The 23,345-nt window shown below is 42.9% G+C and overlaps 1 protein-coding gene across 4 annotated transcripts in view; it reads right to left on the bottom strand.

Annotated features, from left to right (window-relative positions):
• iah1 (isoamyl acetate hydrolyzing esterase 1 (putative)) overlaps positions 1 to 23,345 on the bottom strand; it is a 53,271-nt gene that overhangs the window by 21,105 nt on the left and 8,821 nt on the right. For 2 of the 4 annotated variants that reach the window (XM_068022413.1, XM_068022414.1), the window contains exons 2-5: positions 22,414 to 22,466; positions 15,563 to 15,711; positions 14,017 to 14,178; positions 9,596 to 9,717 (exon numbers count right to left, since the gene is read on the bottom strand). In XM_068022413.1, coding sequence (XP_067878514.1) covers positions 9,596 to 9,717; positions 14,017 to 14,178; positions 15,563 to 15,711; positions 22,414 to 22,466 — 486 coding nt within the window. Of the gene's footprint in view, positions 1 to 74; positions 1,128 to 9,595; positions 9,718 to 14,016; positions 14,179 to 15,562; positions 15,712 to 22,413; positions 22,467 to 22,530; positions 22,668 to 23,345 lie in introns of those variants that run through there. The other 2 variants (XM_068022415.1, XM_068022416.1) reach the window with 2 other exon arrangements.

Raw genomic sequence — 23,345 nt, 5'->3', positions numbered from 1 at the left:
AGGCAGCAGGAAATTGTTAGAATTTTTAAGAGAAAGCTGGGAAGCAGTGATAACATTGGCAACAGAGTAACCTATTTTCATATTTTAAGTTAGCATCACTTTATTTCGAAGCTTTAACATGTTACAGATCTCACTATATTATTCATATCTATCTTCACCATTCCCATTACTGAGAGTAGACTTTTAAGGACTTAGTGAATCTCAAAGTATTCATCCAAAGATTGGTTTTTAAAAGTTTAAACTGTGTCTCTCCCCATTAAATAAGATAGTTTAGTGCGAGAGTCTTTGACGAGCCCTGCTTGCATTTTCTAGCTGGTGATCTGTGTTTGAATGGAACAATATTCAGGGTGGAGTTTCTTGCAGCAAATGATAGCTGAATGAATCCTGATCAGTATGCCACCTGACAGTAGCTATACAGGACACTATTGGCAGAGATTTGGTACAGTAGTAGCTCAGCAAGACTGCCCAAAAGAAAGCCAATCGATCTTGAAATGCTGGCTCTTTGGTCTGTTTAGCAGCGCAACTTAAATGTAGCTGCTTGCTTTCTTTAGCTCTTCTGGAAGCGTCCCCCTCACAGACCAACAGACTGCTGCTTTGACTATCACCAGCATGGTTGGTGGGGTCTCTTGTGCATCTTCCTACTCTGTTCCATTCCCCTCTACCCCTCAAATAAAAATCATGACTGAGTTAATAAGCTGGTATCTGGCACCATATGGCGTGTAATGATTCTTGTATAAACTAAGTAATCAACCTCCATGTAAAAACAAAATACAATAATAGCTGAGTTAGTGACAAGAACTGGAATTCATTTGGTATCTCTGAAAGGTGCACTGGCTGTATAAATGATATACCCATCTCATACGATGTGTGAATTTACTATGTCCTGTAGCTTCTAATTTCAATAGAACATGAATCCTAGACATGCTCAAAGTGTTGAAACTCTTTGTGTGGTTGAATTACACCAGTAGGCTGGCTTCGGGGTTTAGCTGATCTATGTTACTCCAGTGTGGCAGGATCATTGGCAGTCTTTCGATTTTCTTTTCCAGCAGGGGCCACAAATGAGTTTCCAGAAACTTACTCCCTTCCTCTGATAAATGCAGTCCATCCAAAAGATAGGAGGCAAAGTCCTGTATTGCATTAAAAAAAAAATGGATCTTCAAAGGTGCTGAACTGCAATGTGCTGGATACAGAATATTTATTCAGACAAAATATTTTAAAATGACCACAGGCATAGCAATCATTGCACGTGTCAGACAATACAAACTGAATTGAGGTCATTTTATATTGGTAGAATTGTGCCAGGAAAGCAGTACACAAGCACAGATCTCCATGCACCACTATCCATTTTTTACTTTTGCACTGCAGCCAGTGGGAACAAGGCCTGTATTTTACACTGCCTTAGATGGCAGTTCAATAGCCATGAAAATTCAGATCCTGACACCGATCAGAGGCATAAAGTCTGGTTCACGCATACTGCTCAAGTGCCATTGCTGACATACACCACTGAAAAGCTGCTGCACTGTATCAGGATTTCATACAACATGTACTCATAATAGAATTTAACTTAACTGCACGCCATGAGCTTACTTTTAAAAAAGTACCTTGCATATGGAAAGTGTGGGAGTGATTATATTCTTAACCCAGCTGCTCCCTTCCCAAAGAAAAAGCATATTTCAAGGACTAAAACCTCTTGTGGAACCTTAAGTAATGGATTTGCTGAGTGTACCACAAATCCATTATGCTTCTTTGTGAATATCTTGACTGGTCCCACTGTTTCCACAGAATAGGTGGTAATGTTTTTTGTACAAGCTATTTGCAATAGCTTGGTGTGGAAAAGCATTCTATTGCAACAATGATTTGAGTTCATGCTAAATTATACAAAAGTGAAAACATTTATGTTTAAGAACTGCTAATCAGTCCACAGATTCAGAGTTATTTTCCTGATAGATTGCATACTCCCTCTACACCTAGGGATACATCCTACTTAATGAATTCTAGCGAGCTGAGGCACAGGTTTGCAGAGGGAAGGGTGAAGAACAACCCTCTCCTCCCAAATGCGTGTAAGGATTCTGCTGAGGTTTACTAAGCTGAAACTGTGCTGCATAACTACCGTGCACTGCTATGCTTCCTGCTGCATATGCAGCTAGAACCATTCTACTTGTTAGGGCATTGGCTTGTAGGATTATCTGTACCAGAGTTGGCAGCCTCCAGTATGGGATCTGCTTCTCCAAGTTCCATTAGTGAGCCAAACTGACTGATCAACCATCAATTCCATGGGATACAGCATTGAGTTGTACTCTTACTCCAGTTAGCTCCCTTCCTGGAATCTTTCCGTGCAAGGGCAGGAGATGCAACTCCAGCCCTTTTACTTCCTCTCCTCACCGTCCAAGGCCCCAAAATACTCCTTCCAGGTGAAACAGCAATGTATGTGCACTTCTTTCAATTTAGTATACTGTATTCACTGCTCACAATGCAGTCTGCTCTACACTGGGGAGACCAAATGCAGATTGGGTGACCATATGCGGAACATCTCCTTTCAGTCCGGAAGCATTACTGAGCTTCTGGGCACCTGTCATTTTAATTCTGCACTTTGCTCTCACCCTGACCTCTCTATCCTTGGCCTCCTGCAGTATTATAGGATCATAGGAGCAGGAGTAGGCCATTTGGCCCATTGAGCCTACTCTGCCATTCAAACAGATCATGGCTGATCATCTATGCCATTTTCCCTCACGATCCCCATGTCCCTTGATGTCATTAGTAACCAGAAATCTACCAATTTCTGTCTTGAACATACTCAATGATTGAACTTCCACAGATTCACCACCCTCTGAGTAAAGAAATTCCTCCTCATTTCAGTCTTAAATGGCCTGCCTCTTATTCTGAGACTGTGTCCCCTGGTTCTAGACTCACCAACCAGAAGAAACATCCTATCCACACCTACCCTGTCACACCCTGTAAGAATTTTCCAAGTTTCAATGAGATCACCTCTCATTCTTCAAAACGCTAGAGAATACAAGCCCAGTTTCTGCAATCTCTCTTCACAAAACAATCCAACCATCCCAGGGATTAGTCTGGTGAACCTCTGTTGCACTCCCTCTTTGGCAAGTATATCCTTCCTTAGATAAGGAGACCAAAACTGTACACAATACTCCAGGTGAAGCTCAATGTAAGCTCGAGGAGCAGTACCTTATCTTTTGATTAGGTACTTTACAGGCTCTACACTGAGCTCAACAATTGGTAATCTCTACCCCCTTCCGTTTCCTTTTTCTTTGTAGGTTTCAGTTTTACTCTAGTTTTTCCCATGTTTTTGCTTTTGGAAGGCAGCTGTTCATCATTCTGCCATTCACACCTCCTCTAGATACACCTTTTGTTTCTTCACTTGTCCCATTTCCACTCCCTTTGGCCCTGCAACACCAACTCTTTTGCCATTTAGTCTCGTGATTTCACCCTCCCCATTTTCACTTGCTTAAAACCTACAACATTTCTAACTTTTCCCAGTTCTGATGGAAGGTCATCGATCTGAAACGGTAACACTGTTTCTCCACAGATGCTGCCAGACCTGCTGAGTATTTCCAGCATTTTTTGTTTACATTAGCTTCCTTCCTGCTTTTCTTTCACAATCATAGGTCATTGGGCAAAGAAACATGGAATATCCTCCCAAAAAGGCATTGGATGGGCTAAAATTTGACAGGAGGTAATAAATAGGTTGACTGAAAGTTTCTAAGTCACCATGAGATGCATCCAAGGATACAGAGGGAAGCAAGAATGGAAATTGTGGTGGCACAGCCCGTAACCTTCTAAACCAGCTTAAATACAGGGGTGGTGCCAGTGGACTGGAAAATTTCAAATGCTATACGCCTGCTCAGCTACAGGCCAGTCAGTTTTACCTCGGTGGTGGGAAAGCTTTTATGAATGATAATTTGGGACAAAATTAACAGTTATTTGAACAAATGTGGATTAATTAAGGAAAGCCAGCACAGATATTTTAAGGGCAAATCCTGTTTCACTTGCTTGATTTTTTGATGAGGTTTATGTGGTAGATGGACTTCCAAAAAGCATTTGATAAAGTGCCACATAACCGGCTTGCAGGCAGCAAAGTTAGAGAGCCCATGGAATAAAAGGAACAGCACCAACATGGATACAAAATTTGCTCAGTGACAGAAAGCAGACAGTAGTTGCAAACAGTTGTTTTTCGAACTGGAGGAAGGTACACAGTGGGGTTCCCCAGAGGTCAGTACTAGGATTGCTGCTTTTCTTGCTATGTGTGCGTAACCTAGCCTCGGATGAAGACGACACAATTTCAAAATTTGCAGATGACACAAAACTTGGAAGTATTGTAAACTGAGGAGAATAATGATAATCTTCAAAAAGACAGACAGACCGGTGGAATGGGCGGGCATGTGGCAGATGAAATTTAAAGCAGAGAAGTGTGAAGTGATTCATCTTCATAGGAAGAGCGAGAAGAGGCAATATAAAATAAAGGGTACAAGTTTAAAGGGGGTGCATGAGCAGAGGGACCTGGGGTTATATGTGCACAAATCATTAAAGGTGGCAGGGCAGTCGAGAAAGCAGTTAATAAAGCATACAGGACCCTGTGCTTTATAAGTAGGGGCATAGAGTACAAAGGCAAGGAAGTTAGGATAAACCTGTATAAAACACTGGTTCAGCCTCAACTGGCGTATTGTGTCAGTTAGAGAAGGTGCAGAAAAGATTTATGAAAATGGTTCCAGGGAAAAGGAACTTCAGTACAGAGGATAGATTGAAGATGCTGGGGCTGTTCTCCATGAAGAAGAGAAGATTAAGAGGAGATTTGATAGAGATGCTCAGAATCATTATGGGTGTGGACGGAATAGATAGGGAGAAACAGTTCCCATTGGTGGAAGGATCAAAAACCAGAAGGCACTGATTTAAGGTGATTGGCAAAAGAAGCAATGGCAACATGAAAAACATTGTTACGCAGCCATTGGTTTGGATCTGGAATGCACTGCCTGAGAGTGTGGTGGAGCCAGATTCAATTGTGACTTCCAAAGAGAATTGGACAATTATCTGAAGAGAAAAAAATTTCAGCACGATGGGGAATAGGCAGAGGAGAGGGACTAGGTGAGCTGCTCTTTCAGAGGGCTGGTATGGCCAAATGGTGGCCTCCTGTGCTGTAGCCATTCTATGATTCTACAGCCCTGTGGGTGTACCACATGGATTGCAGCGGTTCAAGAAGGCAGTTGACCACCACCTTCTCAAGGGCAATTATGGATGGGCAACAAATGCTGTCCTTTCTGGCGATGCTTACATCCATGAATGAATAAAAAACTTTCCCAGAGAAGCAACTCAAAGCTATTACATTTAAATAGTGCACTTCAGTTTTGAAGGCTTATCATTTACAAAGTGATTCCTGACAATGCAGCTGGCCACTGACGTCATCAGGCTGCGCCGCGGTGCGCACATACGCAGACGGTCTCCTGCTCTCTGCGCATGCGCTGCGTTCTGGCTTGCCAGGACTGGTTGGCGCATGCGCCGATGACGTCATCGCGTGACGTCTGCTTCTTCGGGTAACACGCCTGGTTGGCCTCTGCGCATGCGCTTTATGCAATGCCAACGGGTATTCACGCATGCGTCAACCTTCTGATATTCACGCATGCGTCAAAGCTTCGGCGCGGGTTTCTGAAAGTGGAAGGAGGAGAGGTTTCGTCGGGCATTTTATCGCAATTATTTAGTCGTTTTGGAGATTTCAGTCTGCTTAATTTTTATTAGAAAGAGGAGATTGCTCCAAGGTAAGTTGCTCTGCTGTTGTACGTTGCTCTGAAAATATTTCCATTGTCTGGGGCACTGCATGTGCTCCAGTCCACTGCACTGCACTAAAATCCTTTCCATTGTCTCGGGCTGTGTGCAGGCAGTACATGTGCTCCAGTCCCCTGTTGTAAGTTGCTTTGTTCCTGCACCCATTAGAGCTGTGCACATGAACACACAGCCATGTTTCCCCATCTGCCCTTGAAACAAGCATGCAGAGCCTTGTGATAGTCCGCAATTGCCAGCTGCTGCCTGTCAAGCAGAGAGGGCATCCAAAGCGGTCAAGCACTTGGAGAACATCCAGAAAGAAGAGACTGAGCACTAAAAGAAACAAGCATGCCGCGTCCAGTGGTAGCACAAATGTGAATGCTCTTGCTGAGTACACAACTGGTGAGGTGGGAGTGCAGCCACACCGTTCTCCATCCTCAGTGTTGCTTGAAGGCAAAGGTAGATAAGAGCGAAAGAAATGGAAGGTGATGCTGATAGTAGTCGGCAGGATTAAATGGGAGTGGATGGGAAGGCACACGAGTAGCATAACCACTAGCAGGGAACAGCTGGGCTAAATGGCCTGCTTTATGTTCATAGTCCAAAAGAAATGTGCTTCTTTTTCCAGCACCCTCACATCATTCACGTTTTCCCTGAGAGCAGCATTGAACCATCACGCGATAGGGGCAGTATCATCCTGACTCCTACAGCTGAGGTGGGTACTAACTGATTCATTGGCGGTGTTATCAGTACTGCAGAACATAAAGCATGCTCAATAGTAATTTCATTGGAGGGAAGGAAGCTCTGACACTGATGTTCTTTCCTTATTTCTTTTCACGTAAAACATGCCCTTGAGAAAACAATCCTTGAGACTTAAGGTCAGCATTCAAGCAACGAAGGCAACTGGATCATGCTGCGGAGCTTGTCACGATACGGAAAGGAACCTTGCATTTATGGATGAAGTGGGAGCGCACATTGGAATGCGTTTGGGGAACATTCACCAAGAATAGACTGAGCTCAGACTCTTGTGACTTTCTTCAAGGAGAGAGAGGTCCAGTGTGTGCATGTGGCGGTGCACAGCACTGAGTGTGGATCTCAGGATGCGGCGAGAGTAGCAGTCCGAGGAACGTTGTATTTCTCGGAGATAACTGTAGTCCTGGGTGGATTCAAAGCATGACTTTGTGACTTTGCCTTCTTCACATGGACAATACAGTAGTGGAATAGAGAGCCACGCATTCATTCACCACAAGGGTCTCCAGGAGCAATCTCTTTAGTTCTGCATAGCAGAGACTCGGCCTGTCTGTCTCATGGGAATGCTGGCGACACAACACTCATATCCATGCACAGCAGTGCCTCGAATGTTTAATGTACTTAATAAAATTTCTCAATAATTAAACCTGGAATTGTTGAGGTTTTTGATGTTATTTTCCCAAGTTTGCAACTGCACTTCAGATATTCAACTGCGGTGTGGTCATTGTGGGAGGGGGGGGGGGGGGGAGGAGAGGGAAGAGAGGGGGGGTTGTGAGGGGGAAGAGGGAGGGGGATGTGAAGGGGTGGGGGGGAGGTGGGGGAGGTAGAGATGGGGTGTGGGGGGGGTAGTGGGAGGGAATTAAATTCAGAAGCTCCTGAAGAGAGAGATGCAAAAGGCAGGGACCAGACAGCTGCAATGCCTGAAGTACAGTTGAGAAATAGGCTGGATGGAGGATCTGCAGCTGGAGAGAACGGCTGGATGGAGGGGGCCAGAAGCGAGAGCCGCGGGGAACGAGCGGCCGAAGACCTTGGTGTCGCCGGGTGCGGGGACTGGCCGGTAAGTCTTTTGCCATTGCAAATTTATGGCGCATGCATAGAAAAACGCACCCCCTACCTCACGCTGCTGTCTCCGGCCACTCCGCTCCCTGCTGGCCCGCCCTGCTTCCCTCCGTCACCGGGCCGTTCACTCGCCCACTCGCCGGCCGCTCCACTCCTACCAGGCCCGCTCCGCTCCCCTCCGTCACCGGGCCAGCCGCTCGCCCACTCCCCGGCTCGCTCCCCTGCCCCGGCTCGCTCCCTCTCTCACTCCGCCATTGTGTGCTCACATGTGTTTGTTAGGTTGCCTCCATGTGATTATTTGAGCAGCGCTATCTTTAGTCCTGGCAGCTGCCTAAAGTCGCAGTCTGTGACGTTTTACAAAGAACAAAGAAAATTACAGCACAGGAACAGGCCCTTCGGCCCTCCAAGCCTGCGCCGATCCAGATCCTCTATCTAAACATGTCGCCTATTTTCTAAGGGTCTGTATCTCTTTGCTTCCTGCCCATTCATGTATCTGTCCAGATACAACTTAAAAGACGCTATCGTGCCCGCGTCTACCACCTCCGCTGGCAACGCGTTCCAGGCACCCACCACCCTCTGCGTAAAGAACTTTCCACGCATATCCCCCCTAAACTTTTCCCCTCTCACTTTGAACTCGTGACCCCTAGTAATTGAATCCCCCACTCTGGGAAAAAGCTTCTTGCTATCCAACCTGTCTATACCTCTCATAATTTTGTACACCTCAATCAGGTCCCCCCTCAACCTCTGTCTTTCTAATGAAAATAATCCTAATCTACTCAACCTCTCTTCATAGCTAGCGCCCTCCATACCAGGCAACATCCTGGTGAACCTCCTCTGCACCCTCTCAAAAGCATCTACATCGTTTTGGTAATGTGGCGACCAGAACTGCACGCAGTATTCCAAATGTGGCCGAACCAAAGTCTTATACAACTGTAACATGACCTGCCAACCCTTGTACTCAATACCCCGTCTGACGAAGGAAAGCATGCCGTATGCCTTCTTGACCACTCTATTGACCTGCGTTGCCACCTTCAGGGAACAATGGACCTGAACACCCAAATCTCTCTGTACATCAATTTTCCCCAGGACTTTTCCATTTACTGTATAGTTCACTCTTGAATTGGATCTTCCAAAATGCATCACCTCACATTTGCCTTGATTGAACTCCATCTGCCATTTCTCTGCCCAACTCTCCAATCTATCTATATTCTGCTGTATTCTCTGACAGTCCCCTTCACTATCTGCTACTCCACCAATTTTAGTGGCACATGCTGCATTTGCGCATGTGCCACAACAGCGCCCCTAGCGGTAGCGTTGTCAACAAATGCAGTCTATCATTTATCATTCCTTTCCAGCTCTACTATATCCAAACTTAGTTGAAGCCTGCAGTATGGGTTTCGACCCTTAACACACATTTCATCCCAGTTTTAAAAAAAGAAATTGCCATGGATTACACATATGTCACCACTCTTTAAAAACATTTTAAAATAATTTTATTGCTGTGACTGAAGACTCAGGCTATTTGTCACTAAGTCCTGAACACCCCTGGGGAAGTTGGGGGGTGGGGGGGGGGGGGATGCTCAATCCAGGAGCACCAATGGCACCCAAGTGTTTTCCAGCATCTGAACGATCACCACAACTGAGATTAGCAATTTCAGTACAGACCAGGAACTCAATCTAGGATCATCCTGATCCAAATAGGTCAGTGCGCACTTGGCACCACATTTTCAACTGAGTCATTAGAGCACCGTTGTTGTGTTAAATATAAAAATAGTGAATCTGTTTACATTATCTAATGGTCTATCAATTGATCTGAATAAAACACAGCGATATTGTGCATTTTGGCTGTTGCTTGTAGGTAAACTATGTATGGTTGTTATTTGTATGAATGCTGGTATAATAAATAAATGTGCTGTATCCAGATGATTATTTTAATTACACTAAATTAAAAACTGCAAGGAACAAAGATACAGATTCGAAGTGTTAAGCACTACAAAATTTTCACAGTGCACCTTACCCGATTCTCCATTTGCATCAAGGTCCAGAGATCAAGCACATCTGTCCCATATTCTGTTGCTACCTTGACACAGGCCTCGGCGTACTGCTTTGTTACTGAATTACATCTGTCCAATTTACCACCTAAAAATGACAGACAGTAGTAAGCAGCCTCTCCTAGTACTACACTGCATGCCTCTCAGGCAAAACAAGTATATAGAAAATCTAACACTCAACTAGAACATATAGCTAGTCCCCAGCAGCCATATGCTGTGCAGTTCTACAATATTAGAATCTACAGAATTTACGACACATGGAGTAATAGCAATGTTAGTTGCATACAGATTTAGATAAATTTTCAGAATCAATAATTTCAAGCTTTATAACCCATTTATACTATAGGCTTGCTGCTAGGCATCACTACATTATAATATAATAGCTGAGCACAGAGAACAGTGGTAGAATCGGGCAGGGTCAGCATGGATTTACAAAAGGGAAATCATGCTTGACAAATCTACTAGAATTCTTCGAGGATGTAACTAGTAGAGTTGATGAGGGGGAGCCAGTCGATGTAGTTTATTTGGGCTTTCAGAAGCCTTTTGACAAAGTCCCACATAAGAGATTAGCGTGTAAAATTAAAGCGCATGGGATTGGGGGTAGTGTATTGCGATGGATAGAAAATTGGTTGGCAGACAGGAAGCAAAGAGTAGGGATAAATGGGTCTTTTTCCGAATGGCAGGCAGTGACCAGTGGGATACCGCAGGGATTGGTGCTAGGACCCCAGCTATTGACAATATATATTAATGATTTAGATGAAGGAACTAAATGTAATATCTCCAAATTTGCAGATGACACAAAACGGTGGGAGGGTGAGTTGTGAGGAGGATGCAGAGAAGCTTCAGGGTGATTTGGACAAGTTGAGTGAGTGGGATAATGCATGGCAGATGCAGTATAATGTGGATAAATGTGAGGTTATCCACTTTGGTAGCAAAAACAGGAAGGCAGATTATTATCTGAACGGCTATAAATTGAGAGAGGGGAATAAGCAGCGAGACCTGGGTGTTCTCGTACACCAATCGCTGAAGGTAAGCATGCAGGTGCAACAGGCGGTAAAAAAGGCAAATGGTATGTTGGCCTTCATAACGCGAAGATTCAAGTACAGGAGCAGGGATGTCTTGCTGCAATTATACAGGGCCTTGGTGAGGCCACACCTGGAATATTGTGTGCAGTTTTGGTTTCCTTATCTGAGGAAGGATGTTCTTGCTATAGAGGGAGTGCAGCGAAGGTTTACCAGACTGATTCCTGGGATGGCAGGACTGACGTATGAGGAGAGATTTAGTCAGTTAGGATTATATTCGCTGGAGTTCAGAAGAGTGAGGGGGGATCTCATAGAAACCTATAAAATTCTAACAGAACTTGACAGGGTAGATGCAGGAAGGATGTTCCCGATGGAGGGGGAGTCCAGAACCAGGGCTCATAGTCTAAGGATACGAGGTAAACCTTTCAGGACTGAGATGAGGAGAAATTTCTTCACCCAGAGAGTGGTGAGCCTGTGGAATTCGCTACCACAGAAAGCAGTTGAGGTCAAAACATTGTATGTTTTCAAGAAGGAGTTAGATATAGCTTTTGGGTCTAAAGGGATCAAAGGGTATGAGGCGAAAGCGGGAACAGGTTACTGAGTTGGATATCAGCCATGATCATAATGAATGGGGGAGCAGGCTCGAAGGGCCGAATGGCCTACTCCTGCTCCTATTTTCTATGTTTCTAAAAGCATTGGTGGACTGGGTGTCAGAGATAGCAATGGTGAGGCTAACTATGCCACCAACAGCAGGGCTACCTCTGCCTGCAGTGCAAACAGAAGTGGTGCACTACCAGAGACAAAAATGGTAAACAAATATGCCTGCTGCCAGGCTGAGGGGTGGAGACACTGAAAACAACTAGTGTAATAGTTTTGCACTCATCTGCACAGAGCTCCCCCAGCAATTGGGCAATTTATAGAGTGGAATTTCCAAAACATTGTTGTGCAAACCATTGCCACTTATACACTCACAGTTTTTTGTTTTAAGTTTTTCATTTTTCCAGCACTGGTCAATCCTCAAATTTTTGGGAAAGTTGGAAATAGGGGAAACTCAACTCCTCTAAAGAGCCTTGGAGTGGCCATGCTTGCTCTTAATTTACCTTGACATTACAAATTTCCTGTTTAACTAATAACAAGATGGCTCTAACAGCATTCCGACAAACAACAACCACTTCCTAAATATCCATTGGTAAATAGAACAAAAATAGGATTTAAAAGAGAGGCCTATGCTAAGTAAAAGAGGATAATAAAGTGGTAGATTGGGGGAGTTTGAAAGAATACTTTCAGATCACCACAAAAAGAAATAGGAAAACTCTCTGTAAGCACAAATGAGGCAAAAGGTAAGTCACAGAAGAGGTGGAACTAGTTGGAGATGTAAGGGTCTATCCTGAAATTGAGTGAGGAAATGGCAAAGATGCTTAAAGATATCTTGTATCAGTTTTTAAGGGAAGGTGAAAGTAGGACTTTCCCAGGTTTTTCCATTGGGCTTTTGCTAAGAGTGCAGGAGGTCAGTGCTACACCCTGCTCTGAGCCTTATTGTCTTTAATTTTATGCATCGTGGGTGTTCTTTTTGCCCAATAATTCCTGACACGTTGCATCAGTGGGTGACATCACCATAATAGATTCTTCCTTTTTAATTAAAACTGGAAAACCAAACCTACAGCATGCCCTTGCAGTTACACAGCCAGCAGAAGTATGTTTGTTTGTCTCCTTAAAGCTTTGCTGGCAGATGCTTTGTTAGGATTTGCAAGATCTAGTTTATGGGTCATTTTTTGTTTCCTTGCCTTGCATTACTCTGGTAGCACTGCTTAATTTTCATATTAATTGACACTAAAACTTGCAACCCTTAGTTGCTTTTTAAAACACAACATTCAATATGGTCTTCCTTAACCAAAAGCACCCTCTGCCTAGCATTCCCTTTAGAATTTGCTTACTTTTAGAGGGCTGAAGAAGGAAAATTTCCAGATGATTCATCTGTTTGTACCCGAGGCTGGTGACTTGCCCAGGTAGGCCGACCACAGAACCAGCACAGCTTCTTAGGCATGACACAGGAGAACTGAAAAGGATGTCAACCTCCAGACAGTGGTTTGAGCCCTCAATGTGGCACCTGGTTGTACCAGCAGAAAGGTTATCGAGAGACCTTAGTTTAACGTCTCATCTGAAAGATTCCGTCAGCATTGCACTGATGTGTCAGCCTAGATTACGTGCTCAAGTCTCTGGAGCCAGACTTGAACCTACAGTATTTTGACTCAGAGATGACAGTGCTACCATTGAGCCAATGCTGCCACCCTAACATGATACATTCACTAATCAGTCTGAAATGGACATACTTCATCATCTTCCCACTTGCACTGTTCTCTTTAGAGCAGTGAAGGTTAAAGTGAGATTTAATAGAAGTGTTCAAAATTATGAAGGGTTTTGATAGAGTAGATAGTGAGAAACTGTTTCCACTGGCAGGAACATCAGGAGAAACAGAATGAGGAGATCTTTTTATGCAGCAAGTAATTATGATCTGGAATGTATTGCATGAAAGAGCAGTGGAAGCAGATTCAATAGTAACTTGCAAAAGAGACTTGGATATACACTTGGAAATAAATAATTTGCTGGGGTGTGGGGAAAGATCACGGCAGTGGGATTAATTGGATAGTTCTTTCAAAGAGCCAGCACAGGCACGATGAGCTGAATGGCCTCCTTCTTTGCTGTAACATTCTATGATCTTTTGAAGAGCTCTTGGTTTCAGCTGAAATATCTGTGAGTTATAGCAAAGAACTCTCTTCCATAGGAGGTGGAAAGGGGGAGTGGTGGGAGAGGAGGAAATCAACCCCAGATCCTAGTGCAGCCATTTCAGAAGCAGTACTGAAAGGAGGCCTATTTGAGGAGAACCTAAAAAGGAAGTGTTTGTGGGCAGGGAAGGGAAAAGAAAAGGTGGGGGGGGGGGGGGGGGGGTGGGGAGAGGAGGAGGAAGACAGAGAGAGGGAGGGAAGGAAAGCAAAGCAAGAGAGAAGAAATGTTATCATACATAATTTTCCAAAATTGCTACATTCACAATTTATGCTTATGTAATTACACTTATAGGGACACAACGGGAGTGGTGTAGAATTAGCCATTGAAATTACGTATTTTTTTAAATGAATAAGTAATATGCTTTCTCATTTTATGCGAACTTCAAAGCTTAATCCAAACAGGTATTTGAACACAAAGGTGGGAGTGTCGCTCAGGAGATTGATTTCTCATCTGCTTTGTTCTCTATCCAGTAACAATCAAAGAAGATCCCTATTGTGCTCAAATCATTACATATTCTAATGACTCACAATTTACTAAGTGAAGTGTTTTTTTTTGATTGTGTGTGTGAATGTTTCCATTACCCTTGGTAATGCATGCCTTTTCCCAAGCTGACTCATCCAGTGGAGGTGGTGTTATCATGATCACCTTTTCTTCACAAACGCCTATAGATTTCAGGTATTGGATTATACGTTTCAGATTTTCAGTATACTCAGTGAGAGGAATATGTTGCACTGGGTTCACATCTAGTCACAAACCAAAAAGGACAAGTTACATGTGTGGTGTGGTAGATGATAAACCAACAGAGAGCAAGTCATGCAATGAAACTCAAAACTATTCCTGAAGCAATGAACTCCATTATTCAATTTTTCAATAAAATAACTTAATTTCACTTTGATGCAACTTCTTGTGAACAGACACTAGTTTATGGTACAGTATCTTCCTACATGTCAACATTTTTTCAAAAATATTTTAAAATCTGATAAATTATCTTAATTTTCCACACTGCCTTCAGGTTGATGGATTTTACTTTGGAATAGGTTTGGTTTGAAAAATTCACCACTTTTTATCAATCATTTTCTTCTCCCTTTCATTTCCTTTGGTAATCTGTTCTTGAGCCTAAGACAAAACTTCTTTATAACCAGTCATTAGGAGATGTAAGAAATCAGTTTTAAATCCTTTCGACACAATTATTACTAAGTAGTGAAAAATCTTTAAACCTCATCACTCACTTTTTATAATTTTATGGGAATTCTGCTCAGTTTAAGGGGTTAGGGTGGGGAAATCCATCCGTTTACAATATATGCATACTAGAAGAAAAAAGTCAGCATTTCGCTCCTCCCCCCCCCCCCCCCCCCCCCCCCCCCCATCTTAGTGGTTGTTTACAGTGGCTGGCTGATGCAGGATTTAATTCCTGGTCTGTGCTAGGAAAGCTGTTCCCCAGCCAGTAATGTGGAAGGGACTTTTACAGCTGGGCCTCAGCATCCTTATGTTATGGAGAGAAAAAACAGCCAAGGTTCCTGCTTTTGATCACTTATGCAGTAATTCATGTTGGAAGTGAGCAAAGGTAAAAGTCAGATTAGGACAGTATTGGGCCCGCCTGTGACAGTCCAATAAGACTCCCTCTTCCCCTCCCCCCCATCTCCCCTCCCGCCACCAAGGTCAAATAGCCTATCGACACCCAACATCTAGGCTCATACATAAAGAATGCAGCAGCTGTGGAACTGTATCTCATTCTTCAGGAGAGGAGGATGATAGGGGAGAAAATTGGCTGAAGAAAAAATTACACTTGCAGTTTATTCACGTTTCCATGGGCCCTGGCAGTCAACTCAATCCTGTTCTCACCTAATGTGCACTAACATTTTGCTGCAGGAGCCACTGGATGGCAATCAAAAATGGGAACACTATAGATGATTTTCTCCTCGCGGTCAACTGAAGAACGACTACGATCATATCCAGTTAGGATCAGTTAACAGCAGAGTCTGGGAATCAAACTCAGGACCTTGCTTCTGGCTCAAACCAGCCTTGTAGCGTTCCTACCAGCTGAGTAACTGGGATACTTCCAATAGGCACACACTAACGTTGTAACAGCAGAGGTCTGAGAGTAGAGGTACTGCATACAATGCCTACCTTTCAAAGTGGAGTCATTTGCCCCAAAAAAGACTGCAACAGCAGCAATGGTTGCTTGGTTAGTAGGTTGAGTAATAATCTTTGGCAGAACATTTAGGGCCCATTTTGTGTTATATCCTGATAAACCACGGTTCAGCAAATCACACCTCCTACAAAAAAATTAAAATTTTGTGCGACAAAATAAGAACAGGAATTGTGTCAGACACAAGGAAACGAATCTGCAATGTAATGATCTATTCTGCTTGCATAGGAACATAGGAAGATAGGAACAGGAGTAGGCCATTCAGCCCCTCGAGCCTGTCCCGCCATTCAATGCGATCATGGCTGATCCACGGCCTAACTCCATATACCTGCCTTTGGCCCATATCCCTTAATATTTTTGCTCAACAAAAATCTATCTATCCCAGATTTAAAATTAACAACTGTTCTAGCTTCAACTGCTGTTTGTGGGAGAGAGTTCCAAACCTCTTACCGCCCTTTGCGTGAAGAAATGCTTCCTAACATCTCTTCTGAATGGTCTGGTCCTAATGTTTAGACTATGCCCCCTAGTTTTAGAATCTCCAATCAGTGGAAATAGTTTATCTTTATCTAGCCTGTCTATTCCTGTTAATATCTTGAAGACTTCGATCAGATCACCCCTTAACCTTCTAAATTATAGCGAAAACAGGCCTAATTTGTGTAATCTCTCCTCGTAACTTAACCCCTGTAGTCCAGGTATCATTCTTGTAAACCTACGTTGCACTCCCTCCAAGGCCAATATATCCTTCCTAAGGTGTGGTGCCCAGAACTGCTCACAGTACTCCAAGTGGGGTCTAACCAGGGTTTTGTACAGCTGCAGCATAACCTCTATGTCTTTATACTCCAATCCTCTAGATATAAAGGCTAGCATTCCATTAGCCTTTTTGATTATTTTCTGCACTCGCTCGTGGCATTTTAAAGATCTATGCAACTGAACCCCCCCAGTCTCTTTGGACATCCACTGTACTTAACCTCTTCCCATTTAGAAAGTACCCTGCTCTATCCTTTTTTGGTCCAAAATGGATAACCTCACACTTGCCCACATTGAAATCCATCTGCCACAGTTTTGCCCATTCATCTAGTCTGTCAATATCTCTTTGCAATTTTATGCTGTCATCTGGACTGTCTACAATGCCGCCTAACTTTGTATCATCAGCAAATTTGGATATATAACTTACTACGTCATCATCCAAGTCGTTAATGAATAATGTGAATAATTGAGGCCCCAGCGGGACACCACTAGTCACATCCTGCCAATCGGAGTACTTACCCATTATCCCCACTCGCTGTCGCCTACCACTCAACCAACTTCCTAACCATGTCAATAATCTGCCCTCAACTCCATGGGCTTCAACGTTAGTTAACAGTCTCTTATGTGGGACTTTATCAAATGCCTTCTGGAAGTCCATATAAATAACATCCATAGACATTCCCCTATCCACTACCTTAGTCACCTCTTCAAAAAATTCAATGAGATTTGTCAGGCATGACCTTCCCGTCATGAATCCATGCTGGCTGTCCCTGATTAACAGAAATTTTTCTCGGTGTTCAGTCACCCTATCCTTGATTATAGACTCCAGCAACTTGCCCACCACAGATGTCAGGCTAACTGGTCTGTAATTTCCTTGGTTCCCCCTTTCACCCTTCTTAAAAAGTGGAGTGACATGTGCAACTTTCCAATCCAGAGGGACCACTCCTGAATCTAGGGAACTCTGAAAGACTATAGTTAGGGAATCTACAATGTGCTCGCCTACTTCCTTTAACAACCTCGGACGGAAACCGTCAGGTCCTGGGAATTTCTCACTCTTTAGTTCCATTAATTTCTTTGTTACTGATGTTTTACTTACGTTAATTGTATTAAGTCCCTGTCCCCTATCGGCTATTAATTTTTTCAGGACTTCCGGCAAGTTATCCTCCTTTTCAACTGTAAATACTGAGGCAAGATCTGCCATTTTCCCATTATCAATGACAATATCTCCAGTTTCAGCTTTTAGTGGGCCTACATTGCTCTTGATCACCCGCTTTCCCTTTACGTAACTATAAAATTTCTTCTTATTGATTTTGATGTCCCTTGCAAGTTTCCTTTCATAATCTCTTTTAGTAGCTCTTATAAGCTGCTTTGTGACCCTTTGCTGGTCTTTGTATCGATCCCATTTGGCCGGATCTGTGCTGCATTTTGCATTTTTGTAAACCTCTTCTTTTTGTTTTATGCTATCCCTAATCTCTTTAGTTATCCATGGCTATTTTTTCTGTGAAGTGGAGCTTTTTCCTCTCAGGGGTATATACTCGCTCTGTATTTCGTTAAATGTTTCTTTAAATATTCTCCACTGTTCTTCAATCGTTTGACCCATTAACAAATCTGCCCAGTTTACCGTGGACAGTCTCTGTCTCATCCCGGTAAAGTCAGCCTTACCCAAGTCTAAAATTCTAGTAGCTGATTCGTGCTTTTCACTTTCAAATGCTACCTTGAATTCAATCATGTTGTGATCACTATTTGATAAATGTTCACGCACAATTAGACTACTAATTAAATTTGTCTCATTACTCATAACTAAATCTAATATTGCCTGTCCCCTTGTTACATCTAGGACATATTGCTGTAGGAAACTATCCCGGATACATTCCAGAAATTCACTACCTTTCTGACAGGTGCTAGTCTGCCTCTCCCAATCTATGTGCAAGTTAAAATCCCCCATTAATACTACTCCGCCTTTGTTACACACTTGCCTAATTTGTGCATTTATACAATCTAACATCTCAGAACTGTTACCGGGGGGTCTATACACAACACCTATTACAGTTTTAGATCCTTTTCTGTTCCTCAATTCCACCCATAAGGTCTCCACTGGATGTTTTCCCCTCATTATATCCTCCCTCACCAATGAGGTGATATTATTTCTAATCAGTACAGCTACTCCACCCCTCTGCCATTTTCTCTGTCCCTCCTGTAAACTTTATAACCAGGTATATTTAGTTCCCAGTCCCGACCATCCTGCAGCCACATCTCCACAATGGCCACCACATCATAATCTTCCATTTGAATTTGTGCCTGCAGCTCATCTAGTTTATTCCTTACACTCCATGCATTTGTATATAGAACTCTTATTTGGGCTATACCCCCTAACCTGTCCCTCAGCACTGATGCTTTATTCACCTGTTTATTATTTCACTCTTCTGGTTTAACCAGTATACTTCTTGCAGTTTGGTAACAATCAGCCTCACCACTAACCTGCACTCCTACCTTCTCCTTTAACTTCCTGTTTTTCCATGCAACTGAACCCTCCCCCCTCACCCCCCCGCCACTATTTAGTTTAAAGCCCTATCTACAGCCCTAGTTATGCGATTTGCTAGGACTCTGGTCCCAGCATGATTCAGGTGGAGCCCGTCCCATCGGAACAGTTCCCTCCTTTCCCAGTACTGGTGCCAATGTCCCACGAATTTGAACCCTTTTCTCCCACACCAATCTTTGAGCCAAGCATTTAACCTCTTTAATCTTATTGACCCTTTGCCAATTTGCTCGTGGCTCAGGTAGTAATCCGGAGATTATTACCTTTTTGGTTCAGCTTTTTAATTTAGTCCCTAACTGCTCATATACCCTCAGCAGAACCTCTAACCTTACAAACTCCTATTTGGAAACTGTACTATTTTTCTGGGAGTAATTGTCACAATCACACCTTTATTACCTTGAGATTTGGCTGCTCTAATGTTCTCCTACCTGAGCTCCCTGCTTACACCCGCCACAAACAGCAATTCGATTTAGAATGCTGCTGCCTTGTCCTTAGCTGCTTCCATTGCCTTTATTCTTGCTAGGATCCACTGATGAATCAATTTCAAACATACAAATTAGGAGCAGGAGTAGGCCACTCGGCCCTGCGAGCTTGCTCCGCCTTTCAATAAGTTCATGGCTGAACTGATTACTCCACATTTCTACATACCCCTGATAACCTTCCACCTCCTTGCTTATCAAGAATCTATCTACCTCTGCCTTAAAAGTATTCAAAGACTCTGCTTCTACCACCTGTTGAAGAAGAGACTTCCGAAGACTCACGACCCTCTGAGAAAAAATGTCTCCTCATCTCTGCCTTAAATAGGCGACCCCTTATTTTTAAACAGTGACTCCTAGTTCTAGATTCTCCCACAAGGGGAAACATCATTTCCACATCCACCCTGGTCAAGACCCCTCAGAATCTTATATGTTTCAATCAAGTCGCTTCTTACTCTTCTAAAGTCCAGCGGATACTCCAATCTTTCCTCTTACGACAGCCCACCTATTCCAGGTATTAGTCTAGTAAACCTTCTCTGTACTGCCTCCAACGCATTTACATCCTTCCTTAAATAAGGAGACCAATACTGTACACAGTACTCCAGATGTGGTCTCACCAGTGCCCTGTATAGCTGAAGCATAACCTTCCTACTTTTGTATTCAATTCCCCTCGCGATAAACGATAACATTCTATTAGCTTTCCTAATTACGTGCTGTATCTGCATACTAACCTTTTGCGATTCATGCACTAGGACACCCAGATCCCTCTGCATCTCAGAGCTCTGCAATCTCTCACCATTTAGATAATATGCTTCTTTTTTATTCTTCTTGCCAAAGTGGACAATTTCACACATTACACTCCATTTGCCAGGTCTTTGCCCACTCACTTAACCTAACTATATCCGTTTGTAACCTCCTTATGTCCTCTTCACAAGTTACTTTCCTACCTATCTTTGTGTCATCAGAAAATTTAGCAACCATACCTTCGGTCCCTTCATCTAAGTCATTTATATAAATTGTCAAAAGTTCAGGCCCCAGCACAGATCTTTATAGCACACCACTCGTTCCATCTTGCAAAACAGAAAATGACCCATTTATGCCTACTCCATGAGCTTTTATTTTCTGCAATAACCTTTGATGTGGCACCTTATTAAATGTCTTCTGGCAATCTAAGTACAATACATCCACCAGTTCCCCTTTATCCACAGAACATGTAACTCCCTCAAAGAACTCCAATAAATTGGTTCAACATGATTTCCCTTTCACAAAACCATGTTGAGTCTGCCCGATTACCTTGCATTTTTCTAAATGCCCTGCTATAACGTCTTTACTAATAGCTTCTAACATTTTCCTTAACACAGATGTTAAGCTAACTGGCCTGTAGTTTCTTGTTTTCTGTCTCCCTCCCTTTTTGAATAAAGGAGTTACATTTGCTATTTTCCAATCTAATGGAACCTTCCCCGAATCTAGGGAATTTTGGAAAATTAAAACTAATGCATCTATCTCACTAGCCACTTCTTTTAACACCCTAGGATGAAGTCCATCAGGACCCAGGGACCTGTCAGCCCGCAGCTCCAACAATTTGTTCAGTATCACTTCCCTGGTGATTGTAATTTACTTGAGTTCCTCCCTCCCTTCCATTTCCTGACTTACAGCTAATACTGGGATGTTACTTGTATCCTCAATAGTGAAGACCGATGCAAAATACCTGTTCAATTCATCTGCCATCTCCTTATTTTCCATTATTAATTCCCCAGACTCAGTTTCTATAAACCAAAGCTCACTTTGTTAACTTGTTTCTTTTTAAAACATCTATAGAAACTCTTACTATCTGTTTTTATATTTCTAGTTTGCTTTCTCTCGTATTCTAATTTTACCTTCCTTATCAACCTTTTAGTTATTCTTTGCTGTTTTTTATATTCTGTCCAATCTTCTGACCTGCCTCCCATCTTTGTGCAATTATAGGCTTTTTCTTTAAGTTTGATACTATCTTTAACTGTTTTAGTTAATCATGGATGGCGGATCCCACATTTGAAATTTTTCTTTCTTGTTGAAATGTATCTATTCTGTGTCTTCTGAAATATCCCCTTAAATGTCTGCCACTGCATCTCTGTTGACCTATCGCTTAACCTAATTTGCCAGTTCACTTTAGCTAGCTCAGCTTTCATGCCCTCATAATTGCCCTTATTTAAGGTTAAAATACTACACTTCTCTCCCTCAAACTGAATGTAAAATTCAATCATATTAAGGTCACTGCTACCTAGGGGCGCCTTAACTATGAGGTCATTAATTAATCCTATTTCAAGATCCTCATCCCCACCAAGTGCTCTCATGGCCAAGTCGTATCCTGCCTTGACTTCCTTCCACCCTCTATCCCCAAACTCACATCCTTCAGTCCTTTGATACTGCTGTACTCCCCATTCCTTGTCTTCCTTGCTCCACCATAAATGGCTGTTCTTTCTGCTATTGTGCCTCTCCCTTTTGAAACTCCTTCCACTTTACCACCTTCCTCCCTGTTTTCAAAAACTTAAAGAGTTTTCTCTTCATCAGCTCTTTCTGCCCCAGCTGCAACTCCATTCTATCTATTCACTTTTCAGTGATCATTTTATTCTGCAATCAAGATCATCTTAGGTGTCGGCCGTGGAGTCATCAGGTTGTGGGTTCAAGTCCCTCTTCAGAGACTTGAGCACAAAATATAGGCTGACACTCCAGTGCAGTACTGAAGGAGTGCTACACTGTCAGAGGTGCCATCTTTCAGATGAGACATTAAACTGAGGGACCATCTGCACTCGAAAGTGGACGTAAAAGATTCCATGACACAACAAATGGTGGCCTTGCCAGCAACGTTCACATCCCATGAACTAAAAAAAAAACTATTTTGAAGTCGAGCAAGGGAGTTCTAATAATTGTAACAAAATGCAGTTCTCTTCTTATTGTGTACTTTTGCTTCTTTAAAGTTGCATTTCAGTAGAATTGCAATATTGTATTACCAATTCTACTGCCAACACAAATAATTAAGGTAAACAGCTCCTTTACAGACATCACATCATAGGTAGATATTTTAACTTACCTAACAAGTCTGTTTGCAATTGCACCACCCCACCCTCCTTTATCAAAGGAACCCTAAGGAGCAACAAGAATACAGTTGCACAATTAGATAATCAAAAACAATTTCATTTTTACTGACATGTTTCTACGTCACATCACATCACGGTTCATCTTGGAGAGAATTCAGGCGACACAAATGGTTTTAAGTCAAGTTTTCTTCCCTTCCTCCAGCCCACCACCCTAGTGAAATGGAAATGCCACATTCTACTCTTGCTGCTGGAAACAAAACCAGACAATGCAGGATTAGTAAGCATGACATCAAACCTCTAAACCAGCCCACATGTCCCAGGTGATTAAAGAGGTTTTATTTGACAGTGTTGCAACAAATGAATCACTAACGGAAAGATAAAATTAACAACCTAATCAAACAGTATCCCTCTGAAAAATGACTATCTCTAACAACATATCAACCTCAGTATCAATGTCCAGTGAAGCACCTGAATACTTGGACAAGTACCTTTGCTCTACCTTTAATGTCATTGTTCGCAATGAAACTATTACTCCCTCTAACCCTGGCCGTTCCCCCGGTAAGTCCCCCATCTCTGCTCCCTTAAGTCTAAGTGGCGCAGACTTGAAAGGATATGGCGGCTCGCTGGTTTAGCTATTCACTGCCATATCTGGCTGGACCATATAAAGCACTCTGGAGTCCTGCTCTCGTCTGTCAAAACTGCTCACTATTCCAGGATCATCCTGGAATGCAAAGATAACCTCTGGCTTTTCTCTACAAATCATCTTCTTAAACCTCTCTCCTGTCTCCTCCATCCCTACCTTAATATGCAGGGGACTTTGTTGTCACTAAGATGAAACCATCTGATCAGCTGCCTCTGTTGCTTCCCCCCCATCCACTAGCCCAGCAGGCCAAACTTCCTTTAATGATCCTCTCTGCCCTAGTCC

Source organism: Heterodontus francisci, chromosome 3 (assembly GCF_036365525.1).
Source record: "Heterodontus francisci isolate sHetFra1 chromosome 3, sHetFra1.hap1, whole genome shotgun sequence".
NCBI lineage: Eukaryota > Metazoa > Chordata > Chondrichthyes > Heterodontiformes > Heterodontidae > Heterodontus > Heterodontus francisci.
This window is presented reverse-complemented; position numbering and strand designations above follow the sequence as displayed.